Genomic DNA, 16,960 nt, shown 5'->3' on the forward strand with positions numbered 1-16,960 from the left:
GTTTCTACCCTCACCCCTCTCCAGGCCCCATTCCTGAAATTTCTGCTTGTTTCTGCCCTGTCTTCCCTCTGATTTCTCCGTTTCTGCCCCACTCATCTTCAGGCTTTATTCCTTGTTCTTCTGCCTGTTATGTTCCTCTGATTTCTCTGTTTCTGCCCTGTTTTTCCTTTGATTTGTCTGTTTCTGCCCTGTCTTTCCTTAGATTTCTATGTTTCTGCCCTGATTTTTCTGTTTCTGCCCCTCACTTCTCTTCACACCTCATTCCTTGTTCTTCTGCCTGTTTCGTTCCTCTGATTTCTATGTTTCTGCCCTGTCTTTCCTCTGATTTTTCTTTCTGCCCTGTCTTTCCTCTTTCTGCCTTGTCTTCCCTCTGTTTTCTCTGTGTCTGCCCTGTCTTTCCTCTGTTTTCTCTGGTTCTGCCTTGTCTTTCCTTTGATTTCTCTGGTTCTGCCCTGTCTTTCCTCTGTTTTCTCTGTGTCTGCCCTGTCTTTCCTCTGATTTCTCCGGTTCTGCCCACGCTCCTCTTCAGGCCTCATCCTGGATTATCACACCTAGTTCTCTTCCCTGTCCCTCCTGTGGGTCTCTGGCCCTAGGTCCCAGCCCGAGGCCTCTGCCTGTTTCTTCTCTCCCCTTCCTCTTGCCTGGTTTGGACCCTCTTAACACTCAGTCCTGACATTCTGCCCGTCTTCCTTCTCCGGCCTTTATTCCAGAAGCTTCTGCCTGTCCTCGTCCTCTTTCCCACATCGCTTGGTTTAGGTCTACCTATAGAAAGGACCTTTTGGTTTTACTAAAAGTATGTATACCTATCAATCTATCTATGTATAGTACCTTCTACGGGTAGTTATAGTTACAGCCACGTTTCCATAGGAAATTCATTTTTCAGTTTGCTCCTCACTTTGGTGGTGTTTGATGAATCTTCATGAAACTTTCAAAAGAAGTTGCATCCCTTTCAGCTCCTTCCTGGAAAGGTCTGCAGTGATCCATCAAGCAGGGGCAGAGAAAGGTGGGCGGGGGCACGTTCTTCCCAAGCATTTTCCATAGCAAAATTGAACAGCACTACAGCCAAGCAACTGAACAGACCTGCACCAAATGTGGCATCTAAGATGGAGATCCAAAGCTTCAGGGAGAGGTGCGAGCAAGGACGCGAGACCTGGGGCCATGTGTACGAACACATTTTCCCATGGACATAGAATGGGTAAATCCCTTTGATACATCTGGCCCCTGGTTCTTGAAGAACCCCCGCCATGTGCTGTCTCCTCCGTTGACTCCAAGAGCAGAGGACCAACCATTGGACGATGCACAAGAGGGCAGAGTCCATCTCAGCCCCAGATGAGAGCGGTCAGGAGAGCAGGTGGTCCTGCGAACAGCAGCACTCGGACACCTCCACCAGTGTCCACCTAATGTGGCCACTTCCAGGGAATGGCACAGCATGAAGGGCATAGTCAGCTCCCAGTGCCTAATTTGTGCCGGTGCCTGCTGGTGGGGAGCTCTGGCACAGGAATTTATTTTTATCATCAAACTTTGACTTGGAGCAAGAGAGAGAAAGGCATAAAATGGAAGAAAACAAAAAGAAAGATGGAAAAACAGTGACAAGGGGGAGCTCAGGGAGGGAAAAAAACCTGCAAGCGTGAGATAAAGTGTCAGGAAGTGAAGGTGGAGGATGAAAGAGGCTCATGCAAATCACAACTGAGCTACCTGAGTGCTCACATCTCTGCATCTGCTGGCTCCTAAGAAAGGGTTGGCCTCTGCTCTTATTTATTTGTTTACAACATAAGCACTACAGTAATTCCTGGTGTCTGTAGAGCTCATTATCGGTGATTTGTGCCCACTAAGCCCTATTACCAGCTCTTAGAGTCTGATATGACCCAGTGGCACTGTGACATGCCCGCCGGGCCCCAGGGGCACTGTGACTTGTCTGCTGAACCCCAGTGGCGCTGTGACTTGCCTGCCGGGCCCAGTGGTGCTGTGACTTGCCTGCTGGGCCCAGTGGCACTGTGACTTGTCTGCTGAACCCCAGTGACACTGTGACTTGCCTGCTGGGCCTTAGAGGCACTGTGACTTGCCCGCTGGGCCACAGTGGCACTGTGACTTGTCTGCTGAACCCCAGTGGCACTGTGACTTTCCCGCCGGGCCCAGTGGTGCTGTTACATGCCTGCCGGGCCCAGTGGTGCTGTGACTTGCCCTCCGGGCTCCAGGGGCACTGTGACTTGCCCGCCGGGCCCCAGTGGCACAGTGACTTGCCCGCTGGGCCTCAGGGACACTGTGACTTGCCCGCCGGGCCACAGGGCACTGCTTGATGTCTGTTAGGATTGAGTAGCAGTGCTTTGTCTGTGTTTGGCCTCAGCAAGGGCCTGATTTAGAGTTTGGTGGTGGGGGGGGGGGTTACTGTGTCACAAACATGTTGGATCTCCCATCTGCCGTATTATGATCCCATCATACCCTACATGATATCTGTCACATTTGTGACTGAGTAAACTGTACGGCAAACTCCAGATCATGCCCGCAGTCGGCCCAGTGACCATTCGCTGGCTGCAGTAGCGCTGTCTACTTTCTGTTAGGCTGTAGTTGCTGCTCTTGGAGCATTTAGGAACCATTATCCCGTTCCTCTGAGTCTCATTGACAGCGCCTTACTGCAGCTAGGCCCCTTATTGATGTATGAGGAGTGTGGGCACTTGTTGCAGCATTTGGTAGCTCCCGGTCTTGCATAATCTCCCCTGAGCCCGGCATCCATGCCTTGTGGTCCCAGCATCCATGCCTTGTGGTCCCAGCATCCATGCCTTGTGGTCCCAGCATCCATGCCTTGTGGTCCCAGCATCCATGCCTTGTGGTCCCAGCATCCATGCCTTGTGGTCCCAGCATCCATGCCTTGTGGTCCCAGCATCCATGCCTTGTGGTCCCAGTAGCCATACCTTGTGGTTTCTCCTTCTGGTGTCACGCCTTCTGGTTCTGCCTCCCTGGTAGCCACACAATGTGGTCCCTGCTTCCCAGTAGCCTTGACCTGTGGATTTGCTTCTAAGTTTTCACACCTTCTAATCTGTGCTTGCCTCAGCCATGAAATGTCCCCTTCCAGGACCAGGACATGGGTGCCCACATGGCTAAGACACGTTTCCTGCATGAGCCAGGACATAACCCTTCCAGGACTGGGACATTTCACCTTCCTGGCCAAGACATATCTCCCTTGATGGCCAGCACATATCAACTGCATGGGTGATGAAATACCTCCTACTAGGAGATATCTTTCTTCATGGCCAGCACATATCACCTGCTAGGACCAAGACATATCTTCATTTCTGAGTCATATCACCTGCCAGGACCAAGACATATCTCCATGTGAATCACATCACCTGCTAGGGCCAAGACATATCTCAATGACTGAGTCATACCACTGGCAAGGGTCACAAAATATCTCTATGTCCGAGCCTATCACCTGCTAGGGCCATGACGTATCTCTATGGCTGAGTCTTGTCACCTGCTAGGGCTAAGATGTATATCTATGGCCAACACATATCATCTGCTAGGGCCAAGACATATCTCCATGACCAAGCCATATCACCTTGTAGGGCGAAGACATATCTCCATGACCAAGTTTTATCACCTGCTTAGGCCAAGACATATCTCCATTACAAATCCATATCACCTGCTAGGGCCAAGACATATCTCCATGACCAAGTCAGATCACCTTCTAGGGCGAAGACGTATCTCCATGGCCAAATTATATCACCTGCTAGGGCCAAGACATATCTCCATGGCCAAGTCATATCACCTGCTAGGGCCAAGGCATATCTCCATGGCCAAGTCATATCACCTGCTAGGGCCAAGGCATATCTCCACGGCCAAGTCATATCACCTGCTAGGGCCAAGGCATATCTCCACGGCCAAGTCATATCACCTGCTAGGGCCAAGGCATATCTCCACGGCCAAGTCATATCACCTGCTAGGGCCAAGGCATATCTCCATGTCCAAGTCATATCACCTGCTAGGGCCAAGACATATCTCCATGGCCAAGTCATATCACCTGCTAGGGCCAAGACATATCTCCATGGCCAAGTCATATCACCTGCTAGGGTGAAGACATATCTCCGTGATAAAGTCATATCACCTGCGAGGGCCAAGACATATCTCAGTGATAAAGTTGTATCACCTGCGAGGGCCAAGCCATATCACCTGCTAGGGCCAAGACATATCTCCATAGTGAGTCCTATCGATTACCTGGGCCATGAGATGCATACATGTACATGGTATGTTGACACAGAAGCATGCCCTTGCTTTACCAGGACAAGGTCAGGGGCCTCTTCCAATCCAAGACCAGGAGATTTCTGGATCTTGGGCCAGGACATGCGTAGGCCTTTATTTTAATACTGTTGGTGTAATCCTGCCCCATGATTGGCCTTGCAGTAGTTATGTAATATTCTGCCCTCTTATACATCCTACCCACCTGCCGTGTGTGCTCTTGCATGAGACTTAGCTTGGGCAGAAATGCCTGAAGTGAACTGTGAAATTGAATGTGCAACACAAGTGTTGTGCTAGTATCATTCACTGGCTATAGAGCCTGGGCCTTGGCACTTCTACCCTGTGAGCTATTTTAACTGCATGTATATAGTGCTTACCTCCCCTGACAAGGCATTGAAGCGCTTTACGCTGGGTAAGAGGCTGCTTCGGGAACCCAAGGTTGGTGGTTAATCCAGAGATTGTTGGTTATTTCTGGTTACTGGGGTTGGGGCTGGGCTCACACACACACCCATGCATGTGCTCTAGTTTCTCAGGTGTGATCTCAGGTGGGGAGCGAGGCGCTGGTGGCATTCATTTCCGGGCTGAAGACTAGAACCCCCCATGGTTCGGACCAAGCTACGCCCCAGGGTGTCCTTTTCAAGGAAGTAGACGTCTTGATTTTGAAATGAGGGCCATTTGCATCAATAGGGCGCTAGGGATTAAGGTGGGCATGCAGATGTGAGCGAGGAGGCTGTGCTCAGAGGGGGGAGGCGTGCTGGGGGGGCTCATTTGGAATAAAGAGACCAGACAATCTGACCTTTAGTCAAGGGAGCTCTTCATGCAAGGCTTTGGGGATACCCAGGAGGCTTTCTGCAAGCCAAGGATGGAAAACTGTAGAAGAATCCCTACTTGCACATGACATGGCTCTGTCTAGGCACTTGGACAGGCACTAGAGTCAGCAGTCCTGTGAGGCATCAGGCTCACATCTGTGCATGGTTTGCTGGGACAGCGCCTTGAGACCCTCACGGATAGTTGTCGCGCTTTATGAATCCTGACTGATTGACTGCCCGGACAGTGGACACTCCCCGGAGACAGCTCTACAGGTGAACATTGAAAATGAGGACTTTAAGATGAAACCTGCCCAAAGTGCACTTGATCGTGGGACACTCAGAGACCTTTAAGACACCTGTAAGTTGTCCTCATGGGAAAGTGGACTGTCTCTTTGCGTAGCCTCTGTCTCTCCTCTCTCTCCCACTGTCTCTTCTCTGTCTCTCTCGCTCTCTTTCTTCCTCCCCTGACTCAGTCTCTCCCAGGTGTCCTCCTAGGTGGCCTCTGTTTCTTCTCTCTCTTCTCTGTCTCTCTCTCTCTCTCCTCCACCCCTGTCTCAGTCTCTCTCTCCGGTGTCCTCTCACGTGGCCTCGCTCTCTTCTCTGTCTCTTCTCTCTCTCTCTCTCTCTCTCCCCCACCCCTGTCTCAGTCTCTCTCTCCGGTGTCCTCTCACGTGGCCTCACTCTCTTCTCTGTCGCTCTCCCTTCCTCTGTCCCTGTCTCAGTCTCTCTCTCCGGTGTCCTCTCACGTGGCCTCGCTCTCTTCTCTGTCTCTTCTCTCTCTCTCTCTCTCTCTCTCTCTCTCCCCCACCCCTGTCTCAGTCTCTCTCTCCGGTGTCCTCTCACGTGGCCTCGCTCTCTTCTCTGTCGCTCTCCCTTCCTCTGTCCCTGTCTCAGTCTCTCTCTCTGGTGTCCTCTCACGTGGCCTCGCTCTCTTCTCTGTCGCTCTCCCTTCCTCTGTCCCTGTCTCAGTCTCTCTCTCCGGTGTCCTCTCACGTGGCCTCGCTCTCTTCTCTGTCGCTCTCCCTTCCTCTGTCCCTGTCTCAGTCTCTCTCTCCGGTGTCCTCTCATGTGGCCTCGCTCTCTTCTCTGTCTCTTCTCTCTCTCCCACCCCTGTCTCAGTCTCTCTCTCCGGTGTCCTCTCACGTGGCCTCGCTCTCTTCTCTGTCGCTCTCCCTTCCTCTGTCCCTGTCTCAGTCTCTCTCTCTGGTGTCCTCTCACGTGGCCTCGCTCTCTTCTCTGTCTCTTCTCTCTCTCTCTCTCTCTCTCTCCCCCACCCCTGTCTCAGTCTCTCTCTCCGGTGTCCTCTCACGTGGCCTCGCTCTCTTCTCTGTCGCTCTCCCTTCCTCTGTCCCTGTCTCAGTCTCTCTCTCTGGTGTCCTCTCACGTGGCCTCGCTCTCTTCTCTGTCGCTCTCCCTTCCTCTGTCCCTGTCTCAGTCTCTCTCTCCGGTGTCCTCTCACGTGGCCTCGCTCTCTTCTCTGTCGCTCTCCCTTCCTCTGTCCCTGTCTCAGTCTCTCTCTCCGGTGTCCTCTCATGTGGCCTCGCTCTCTTCTCTGTCTCTTCTCTCTCTCCCACCCCTGTCTCAGTCTCTCTCTCCGGTGTCCTCTCACGTGGCCTCGCTCTCTTCTCTGTCGCTCTCCCTTCCTCTGTCCCTGTCTCAGTCTCTCTCTCTGGTGTCCTCTCACGTGGCCTCGCTCTCTTCTCTGTCGCTCTCCCTTCCTCTGTCCCTGTCTCAGTCTCTCTCTCTGGTGTCCTCTCATGTGGCCTCGCTCTCTTCTCTGTCGCTCTCCCTTCCTCTGTCCCTGTCTCAGTCTCTCTCTCTGGTGTCCTCTCACGTGGCCTCGCTCTCTTCTCTGTCGCTCTCCCTTCCTCTGTCCCTGTCTCAGTCTCTCTCTCTGGTGTCCTCTCACGTGGCCTCGCTCTCTTCTCTGTCTCTTCTCTCTCTCTCTCTCTCTCTCTCTCTCCCCCACCCCTGTCTCAGTCTCTCTCTCCGGTGTCCTCTCACGTGGCCTCGCTCTCTTCTCTGTCGCTCTCCCTTCCTCTGTCCCTGTCTCAGTCTCTCTCTCCGGTGTCCTCTCACGTGGCCTCGCTCTCTTCTCTGTCGCTCTCCCTTCCTCTGTCCCTGTCTCAGTCTCTCTCTCCGGTGTCCTCTCATGTGGCCTCGCTCTCTTCTCTGTCGCTCTCCCTTCCTCTGTCCCTGTCTCAGTCTCTCTCTCCGGTGTCCTCTCATGTGGCCTCGCTCTCTTCTCTGTCTCTTCTCTCTCTCCCACCCCTGTCTCAGTCTCTCTCCCCGGTGTTCTCTCACGTGGCCTCGCTCTCTTCTCTGTCGCTCTCCCTTCCTCTGTCCCTGTCTCAGTCTCTCTCTCTGGTGTCCTCTCACGTGGCCTCGCTCTCGTCTCTGTCGCTCTCCCTTCCTCTGTCCCTGTCTCAGTCTCTCTCTCCGGTGTCCTCTCATGTGGCCTCGCTGTCTTCTCTGTCTCTTCTCTCTCTCCCACCCCTGTCTCAGTCTCTCTCCCCGGTGTCCTCTCACGTGGCCTCGCTCTCTTCTCTGTCGCTCTCCCTTCCTCTGTCCCTGTCTCAGTCTCTCTCTCTGGTGTCCTCTCACGTGGCCTCGCTCTCTTCTCTGTCGCTCTCCCTTCCTCTGTCCCTGTCTCAGTCTCTCTCTCCGGTGTCCTCTCATGTGGCCTCGCTCTCTTCTCTGTCTCTTCTCTCTCTCCCACCCCTGTCTCAGTCTCTCTCCCCGGTGTCCTCTCACGTGGCCTCGCTGTCTTCTCTGTCGCTCTCCCTTCCTCTGTCCCTGTCTCAGTCTCTCTCTCTGGTGTCCTCTCACGTGGCCTCGCTCTCTTCTCTGTCGCTCTCCCTTCCTCTGTCCCTGTCTCAGTCTCTCTCTCCGGTGTCCTCTCACGTGGCCTCGCTGTCTTCTCTGTCGCTCTCCCTTCCTCTGTCCCTGACTCAGTCTCTCTCCTGTGTCCTCTTACGTGGCCTCGCTCTCTTCTCTGTCTCTTCTCTATCTCTCTCTCTCTCCTCCACCCCTGTCTCAGTCTCTCTCTCTCTCTGGTGTCCTCTCACGTGGCCGCTGCCTCTTCTCTGGCTTCACCGTAGGAGAATGAGGATAAGGCCTGCCTGGTTCAGCATATGTCTTCATACATGTTCTGCCAGGGCCTTGTGTGACCTGCCTGGTCCAGCGTATACCTTCATGCATGTTCTGCCAGGGCCCTGTGTGACCTGCCTGGTCCAGCATGTCTTCATACATGTTCTGCCAGGGCCCTGTGTGACCTGCCTGGTCCAGCGTATACCTTCATACATGTTCTGCCAGGGCCCTGTGTGACCTGCCTGGTCCAGCATGTCTTCATACATGTTCTGCCAGGGCCTTGTGTGACCTGCCTGGTCCAGCGTATACCTTCATGCATGTTCTGCCAGGGCCCTGTGTGACCTGCCTGGTCCAGCATGTCTTCATACATGTTCTGCCAGGGCCCTGTGTGACCTGCCTGGTCCAGCGTATACCTTCATGCATGTTCTGCCAGGGCCTTGTGTGACCTGCCTGGTCCAGCGTATACCTTCATGCATGTTCTGCCAGGGCCCTGTGTGACCTGCCTGGTCCAGCATGTCTTCATACATGTTCTGCCAGGGCCCTGTGTGACCTGCCTGGTCCAGCGTATACCTTCATGCATGTTCTGCCAGGGCCCTGTGTGACCTGCCTGGTCCAGCATGTCTTCATACATGTTCTGCCAGGGCCCTGTGTGACCTGCTGGTCCTGCGTATACCTTCATGCATGTTCTGCCAGGGCCCTGTGTGACCTGCCTGGTCCAGCATGTCTTCATACATGTTCTGCAAGGGCCCTGTGTCTCCTGTCTGGTCCAGCATATGTCTCCATACATGTTCTATCAGTTCCCGTGTGACCTGCTGGTCCAGCACATGTCCCCATACATGTTCTGCCAGGGCCCTGAGTGACCTGCTGGTCCAGCACATGTCATCATACATGTTCTGTCAGGGTCCTGTGTGACCTGCCTGGTCCAGCATGTCTCCATACATGTTCTGCCAGGGCCCTGTGTGACCTGCTGGTCCAGCATATGTCTCCATTCATGTTCTGTCAGGGCCCTGTGCGACCTGCCTGGTCCAGCATATGTCCCCATACATGTTCTGTCAGGGTCCTGTGTGTCCTGCCTGGTCCAGCATATGTCTCCATTCATGTTCTGTCAGGGCCCTGTGTGTCCTGCCTGGTCCAGCAAATATCTTCATACATGTTCAGTCAGGGCCTATTTTAAGAGAGCACAAAGAGGGTCTGTAAACCACTCCGAGGAGACCTGTGAACAAAGCAGCCCGGCCTGGAAATCAGAGCTGCGGACCCCAAGCAAAACCAGCTGAAAGCGCCATTCACTGACATCAGACGGAAAATCCAGGCTTCTGGGCGCTGCATCCGGTGACATCACCCACCTCATCATCAAGGAACGGCGGAGCTTGCACAACACCAGGCACTGACAGCCATCGTTCTGTGTGCACGTCAGTGGCCTGCAAGCCTTGCACACCACCACGCGCTGACAGCCGCCGCTCTGTGTACACGGCAGTGTCCTGCGAGCCCTGCACAACACCAGGCACTGACAGCCGCCGCCCAGTGTACACTATCATTGCCCCAAGAGGAAATGTGGACACTGGATTCTGGTGACATCACCCATCACATCACTAGGGGCCGACGCAACTCTGCATAACACCAGGCACTGACGTTCGCAACTCTGTGAAGACGTCAGTGTCCGGCGAGCCCTGCAAAACACCAGGCACTGACAACCGCCGCTCTGTGTACACGTCGGGGTCTGCCGAGCCGTGCACAACACCAGGCACTGACAGCCGCCACTGGCAGTGTCCGGTGACCCAGGAATAAATGTTACCACCTGCTCCTGGGGAGTGGCGCTTCCTGCTCCTTGAAGTCGGGCTTCCAGGAGCTTCATCCTACCAGCGCCGCTCGCGAGAACAGAAGCGCACTGTACACTGCGGCCTGGAAACCACAAACTGAGCCCAGACCCCCGAGCAGTGCCTTGAATGAAGCCCCTCTCTCCCGTGCCAGACCGCAGCCACCCCTCCCCAGAGGGCACTCCCTGCCCCCTGGCACGTGGAGGCAGCAGGGGGCAGCCGAGGAGAGGGCTGGTCACACTGCCCCGCAGCACCCCAGTATTGTCGGTCTGTCCTGCACGGCAAGGGTTAACCTGCTGCACCCAGGCCGGTGCCAAGGGGTGCCAGGGGTCCCATGTCTTCATTTACTCCCCCCTCCCGTACTGTCGGCCTGTCCTGGCACGGCTAGGGTTTACCTTCTGCACTCATGCTGGTGCCAGGGGGTGCCAGGGGGCTGCACATCTTAGGGGTGGGCTCCGTCTGTGGTCACAGCAGCAGCCTCCCTGCCCTTGCCACGGTGCCAGGCACAGACTCTTGATGCCCCCTCTCACTCTAGAGCAGAGGTCTTCAAACTTTTTGTGCTCTGCCCCCCACAAGCAAAATGTTTTAAAGCCAGCGCGCCCCCAAAAACTTTATGTCAAGGATTGGGTGAGAGGGAGGAAAAGGAGTGAGTGCAGGGAGCCTGGCGTGGGAGATCATTCCAGGGGTACTTTTCCTATAGCTCATAGACCTCACTAAGGGGCAGATTTAAGAAAAGTGGTGCTGCCCCCCACTACTGCCACCGTGTGCACCCCATATTTAAAATACGGAGCACCAGGGGGCAATAGCATTAGGATTTCTGACGCTATTGATGCACTGTTCAGGGTTAGCGCCAAAACGTTGGCACTAACCCTGACCAGTACATAGAGGACCCTTGTAACCAATGGCGTGCCCCCTTTTAACGCCTGCTCCGAGCAGGCGTTAAAAATGCAGAAAAAAATGACGCTAAGATTTTGGCCTCATTGGTCCACATTAACGTAAAAAAAAATGGTGCTACTGTGGCACTAGGAGGCGCTAGAGGCTGCTAAATATGAGACTTATAAAGCAGCAAATGGCTCAAACATAAACACTTACTGACCCCAAAGTACTGCTCCTCACAATTGGGGTGCTGTGAGCCCCTGGCACTCGCAGACCCCAATTCATTTACACATGCAGCTCTTACGATATCCGCCGTCCCGGGGAGCATGCTATCTGCTCCGCGTCTTCCACCCTTTGCCACCATGCCCGACCATCACTCCAATCTTGGACGAGCCCCTCGGTCCCTGCCGGAAGCAACGGGCCACATTCACAAGAAGGTGGCGTATCGCTAGTGAGGCGCCACTTTTCTTTAGGACCCCTGCGTCTCCTAACCCCACCATGGTAGCGCCGTATTTACAATACAGCACACCATGACGCATGTTAGGGGCAATAGCGCCATTTTTATGATGCTATTGTGATGCTATACTGGATTAGCGTAAAAAAATGACGCTAATCCAGTGTAGTGTTAAGAGGCCCATTAAAATCAATGGGAGCCTCACTTTAATGCCTGTGTTAACCAGGCGTTAAAATGACGCTAGAAATGGCGCAATGGAATCTTGTAAATTTCAATGCCCCATTTTTAGCGACCCTCTAACGAGGGAACACCCCCTTTGCATACATCTAGCATATATTATGCATGTTGTGGCGCAAAGGGTTTACAAAGTGGCGCAAACCTCGTTTGTTCCACCTTGTAAATATGGTGGTATGACAGTGGCCCAATAGTGCCACATTTGTGGCAAAAGTTTTGCTGCACATGTGGCACGTAGGGGCAAAAGGGCCTTGTAAATCTGTCGCTAAGAGCTCCTGCATGTGTCTTCCTTTTCTGCAAGGGTGCCCCAGTCCTAATGCTAGAAAGGAAAGTAAGTTCCCAGGCCCCTTGTTATGAGTGAGACAGTCCTCACTGTGGTGCAGCGGGCCTCTCCGATTCCTGGGCCCCGGTGATGCTGCACCCTCCTCACTTCTGGTAGCTACTGCCTTGCAAAGAGGGCCCCCTCCTCAGCCATTGGATAAAAACACGGACTCCCATCTAGCCACACCCCTCCTCTGCCATCTCCCTGAGTCCACACAATGGCGTCTGCATTGTTTCATTCTTCCCTCCCATGGGCGGTTCTTCCTCCGCCCAAGTCTACGCCGCCGCTGTGCGGCCGACCCTATTGCAAGCAAGGAAGGATAGTAAACAGCCATAGTTAATGTTTAGTTGGCCCCTCATGCCTCTGGGCCCTGGTGCCACTGCACCTGCAGCACCCAGGACTCTTCCCAGAGGGACTTGGGCTCCAATGCTAGCAAGGACAGTGGCCCCCGCTCCACTGGATGGTAAGACCAGCATGATTGAGCAACAGTGGCCACCCACAGCCCTTGCGGGAGCTCCTGCCCCACCGCCTGTGGCCCTCCTTAAACAAAACATAAGAGCCCCCTGTTACTGTCCCCTTCCTGGGGGGGTCTCTCGGAGGAAGTGGTATCCTGCCGTTTGTAAACGCGAAAGAGAGCGCCCCCGCAGGGGTCCCTCTCCTGGGCCATCCCTTCGAGAGTACCTAGGAATATGTCTTGTTTCTCTGTCTCTGGGGCCGCAGGGGTCCCGGGGGTCCGGACTCTGCTGGTGAGTGCAACCCTGCTGGCCGCCTCCCTGCCACCCCCTGCACCCCCTTCTACAAAAGCAGCTGCCCCGGAGCCCCTACTTCTGACTTTCAGACTCGAGGAATTGCTGAGAGTTAAACAAGAAACAAGCCTTCTTACCAACCATCAATCGATTGGCTCACTTAAAGCCGGGGCCACTGGAAGTATGGGTTTCTGAGCAGCGTTTACCACGTTTGCTACATAATCCCTCACCTGCTGCATAATCTGTAGATTTTAACACAAACAATGTGATTCTACCTCAGACGGATCAAAAGTTACTTAAAAGATTCTTGGTTAATGTCCATGTCAGTGTTCAGCTGTCTCCTATGCTGGCGATGGTGTTTCCATATGTAACTTGGCATCCTGATGTGATATTGCTGCATCATTGAAGATATAGAGGCCCTTAAAACGCGGTGACGTGTGCGGCGCAGGACAGGACCCTTCATGAAGGGTGATTGGTCGTCTTGCAATTCCTTAGAGCTGTGTTTGGGTGTTACATTAGTACAAAGGTAGAATATTTCCCTGACAGTGGTACCACATGTCAAAATGATTAAATAATGAAGTCATGCTAACCACAAAATGTGGCGCTTACGCTGCATAATTTAGCTTTTCTTGTTGCATAATTGAGTCAACCCTGCCTCATAATTTGGTCTCCTTTCACCGCATAATTCCAGTGGCCCTGGTCACAGCTTCACAGTGACAGAGATGCCTTCTTTTTAGAGACAACGAGGGATGTTATCAGCCAAGCTGCGTAATCCTGGAGGCATCCGTAGAAAAGCTTGCATTAGCTACAGACTGATGTTTAATCTCAAGGGGTGAATCCCTTGGCAGCTGCCCAGCTCGGACTGAGTGCCCTGCAAGGATTAATAACAACTCACAGAGTCCCAGTGCTTGCTGTCACAGGTCCTGTGAGTGCACGGGTCACTACCCCCAGCCTGCCTTACTCGGGTGTCACCCATAACATCTGCAGTCCTCCCAACCTGCATGAGCACATTTACCACACATTACTCTAACTTGCTTTCACCTTTCAATTGAGCTGTTTCTGCATCATTTTATATGCGGTTAGCTGACACTGAAAAAACAAAATATTCAGGCTATATAGTTCTTTTCTTTGTAGCCATCTTCTTGGCACTCAGTGACCCCCCCCCCCCCCCACACCCCACCCCCACCGCACTCCGATTCACAGTGCCATTCTTTTTAATCCACTCTCCAATACTGTTTTTTAATCATTAAACCTAGAAATGTGGCAAATGAACAATGCATCGGATCCAGGCCACCTTCATTACATGTTATTGCAGAGGCATTCGGGCCCCAGGAGACCATCCGCGCCCCCCCGGGGGGCATCCCACAGTCTGAAGACCCTGGCTCTGGAGCTCACTCTAGACACTCACTCTGGAAACACAACATTAGTTGTTTGCTCACCTCAATTCTAGTTTCCAACTCTTCCTCTACATATCCTTTTCAGCCCACGTCCTTGAAATCCTTCTTTCACAATAAAGCTCCTAGTCGAACTTTCTCTGAGGAAACAGGAAGTGACGTTGGGTTCCTCTGAAACCATCATGGTCTCGTCCTCAGTCTATAAGTGTTAGACCTTACAGCCTTAGCGTGGCCTTTGCCAACGTTTTCTCCCGCCTCCCTCCATTTTCATGTTCTCACCTTTTACTGGTTTTAGGACTCTGCGCCCTGTAACCAGCGCTAAAGTGCACGTGCTCTCTCCCTGGAACATGGTAACGGTGGCTCGTGCCCAAGTGCATATTTAATTTACCTATAAGTCCTTAGTAAAGTGCACCACATGTGCCCAGGGCCTGTAAACCAAATGCCACTAGTGGTCTGCAGCACTGGTTGTGCCACCCACATTAGTAGCTCCTTAACCATGTCTCAGGGCCTGTAAACCAAATGCCACTAGTGGTCTGCAGCACTGGTTGTGCCACCCACATTAGTAGCTCCTTAACCATGTCTCAGGCCTGCCACGGCAGGCGCCTGTGTGTGCAGTTTCACTGCCACTTCGACTTGGCAATTAATACTACTTGCCAAGCCTTAAACTCCCCTTTTATTACATATATGTTACCCCTAAGGTAGGCCCTATGTGCCCTACTGGGCAGGGTGCAGTGTATGTGAAAGGCAGGACATATAGGCCCTCATTACGACCTCGGCGGTCTTTTCACAAGACTGCCGAGGTACCGCCGTGCTGAAGACCGCCAGTGGTGGTGGTCTTCCGCGCCGCGTATTATGACCGCTGGCAGCCCTCCATCCTTTTCCGTACGGAAAGCCGCCAGCAGCCATACTGGCGGTCGGCGGGAAAGTGGAGGCTGCTCAACCTCCACGCCACGTCAACAGAACACCGCCCACAGAATCACGTCCCATGATTTGTGTGGCGGTGTTCTGGTGACGGTGTACTGGTGGCGGAGCTGCCCCCATGGATCCCGTCCCCTCCCAGAGGGCCAACGGACAAGGTAAGTTGACCGTCCGTTAGGGGAGGGGGGGGGGGTGATGTGTGTTGTGTGCGTGCATGGGGGTATGCGTGTGAGTTTGTAGAGGGGGTGTGTGAGTGCGTGTATGCGTGCGGGGGGTGCTGTGTGTATGGGAAATGTGTGCAGGTCGGTCAGTGTGCATGTCTGTTTGTATGTGTGCGGGTATGTGTTGTCGTGATAGATGTGTGCGAGTAGGGATGCATGTATGTGCATGTTGGGGGTGTGTGTGTGTAGGTGTGTGTATATGTGTATATGTACATGGTGTGAGGGTAGGGAGGGGGGTTGTGCCACCTTTGGGGGTGGCAGGGGTGTGGGGGTGTGGGGGGAGGATGCGTGGGGGTAGCAGGGGAGACCCCTATCAGTGCCAGGGAAGGAATTACCTGGCACTGATAGTGCCTACCGCCATGGATCTCATGGCGGTTCCCAATCACCCGAAGTCCATGGCGGTATGCAGGGTCCTGATACAGTTGGCGGTCGGGTGCCGGCTGCCGGGCTGGAGACCGAAATCTCCAGCCCAGCGGTCATCACCACCATGGCGGTCGGAGTGGTGAAGTGGCGGATAACTGCGGAGGTAACCGCCGAGGTCATAATTACATTTTTTTCCCGCCGGCCTGTTGGCGGTCTTACCGCCGCTTTACCACCGTCCGCCAGGGTTGTAATGACCCCCATAATGTTAAGTTTTACATGTCGTGGTAGTGAAAAACTCCCCAAAGTCATTTTTCAATATTGGGAAGCCTGCTTCTCTCCTAGGCCAGCATTGGGGGTTCCTTAAAGTACTTTAAAGCTGTAATTCCTGATCAGGAGGGAGTGGCTACCTCATGTTTCATATCTTTGGAATGGGAAGGGTAAATCCTCTTTATTGATAAAGTTTGATAGGACATTGCTATTTTAGAAAGTAGGCCTTTCTCTGCACTCACTGCCATCTGTGCCTTACAGCCTGTCTCCAATCCATGTCCCGTCTGTGCTGGTTGACAGCTCCCCTTGTGCATTCCACCCAGACAGCCATAAACACAGCACACTCAACTGCATCTGCATACAGATGGGTCTTCCTGGGCAGGTAGGGTGGAGGGGATCTCACTTACACTTCAAAGGCGGGTGGTCTGACCTCACATAAAGGACTGATAAGCCCCGGCCGATCTCCTGGCAGACAGGACAGGGCTGAATGGGAAATGGTGCACTTCAAAACCACTCTTTGGGCATAAGTAGTGATGCTCTGAACCCCTCATATCAGACACTACTGGACCTGGAACTGGAATCCTATCAGAAGGCTGTGCTGCCCAAAGAACTCACCTGGACCGCTTTCCTGCAGAAAGCTTGTTGCTCTTCTGCCTGCTGCTCTCCGACTCTGCTCAAAGGACTTTGCTTTCCCACTAGAGTGATCTCCAAGGGCTTGCTGGCTTCCCCCTGTTTTTCCCTGAGGTCCCAGGGACATCAAAGACCTCGAGAACAGGGCTTCATTCCAGCCCTAGCACTGCTCTGACCAGGTGGAACTTTGTCACAGATTATTGCTAGTGAGCAGGGTGCCTCTCTGCAGCCCCAGCACCACTCTTCTGAAGTTGTACTTGCTGTCACGGATCGCTAGTGAGCGCAGTGCCTCTCTGCAGCCCCCACACCACTCTTCTAAAAGTTGTGCCTACTGTCACAGATTACTGCTAGCGAGCGCGGTACAGAAGTGATGCCTAGGGACCCAGAGTCACATCTCATGAGCGCAGTGCCACCCGCACCCACTGAACCACTCTGCAGTTGAAAACCCACCTGGTGGACAGCAACAATCATTTCAGGAGGAGTGTTTTTGCTCACCGTTAGTCCCAGAATCGAATGCCAAGTACGGCCACAATCCATTGACAGGCACTGAACTACCCGGGTCCGCGTGCTCCATCACCAGCTCACTCCCCGG

At 53.5% G+C, this 16,960-nt stretch overlaps 1 protein-coding gene across 1 annotated transcript; it reads right to left on the minus strand.

The window, feature by feature from the left end:
- Positions 1-5,781: 5,781 nt before the first annotated feature.
- LOC138259828 (trichohyalin-like) lies at positions 5,782-14,318 on the minus strand. Its single transcript, XM_069207722.1, has 2 exons — positions 14,249-14,318; positions 5,782-7,985 (listed from the first exon to the last, which is right to left on the minus strand). The coding sequence occupies exons 1-2, from the start codon at positions 14,316-14,318 to the stop codon at positions 5,782-5,784; spliced, it is 2,274 nt and encodes a 757-aa protein (XP_069063823.1).
- Positions 14,319-16,960: the final 2,642 nt, after the last annotated feature.

This window comes from Pleurodeles waltl, chromosome 9, assembly GCF_031143425.1.
Source record: "Pleurodeles waltl isolate 20211129_DDA chromosome 9, aPleWal1.hap1.20221129, whole genome shotgun sequence".
Classification (NCBI taxonomy): domain Eukaryota; kingdom Metazoa; phylum Chordata; class Amphibia; order Caudata; family Salamandridae; genus Pleurodeles; species Pleurodeles waltl.

Bases quoted from the DNA above. Each gene is read 5' to 3' on its own strand.
- LOC138259828 (XM_069207722.1), bottom strand. From the start codon at position 14,318: ATGTTCCAGGGAGAGAGCACGTGCACTTTAGCGCTGGTTACAGGGCGC. The intron at 7,986-14,248 runs GTGAGAACATGA...AGACTGAGTCAG, and splicing joins AGTCCTAAAACCAGTAAAAG to GGACAGAGGAAGGGAGAGCG.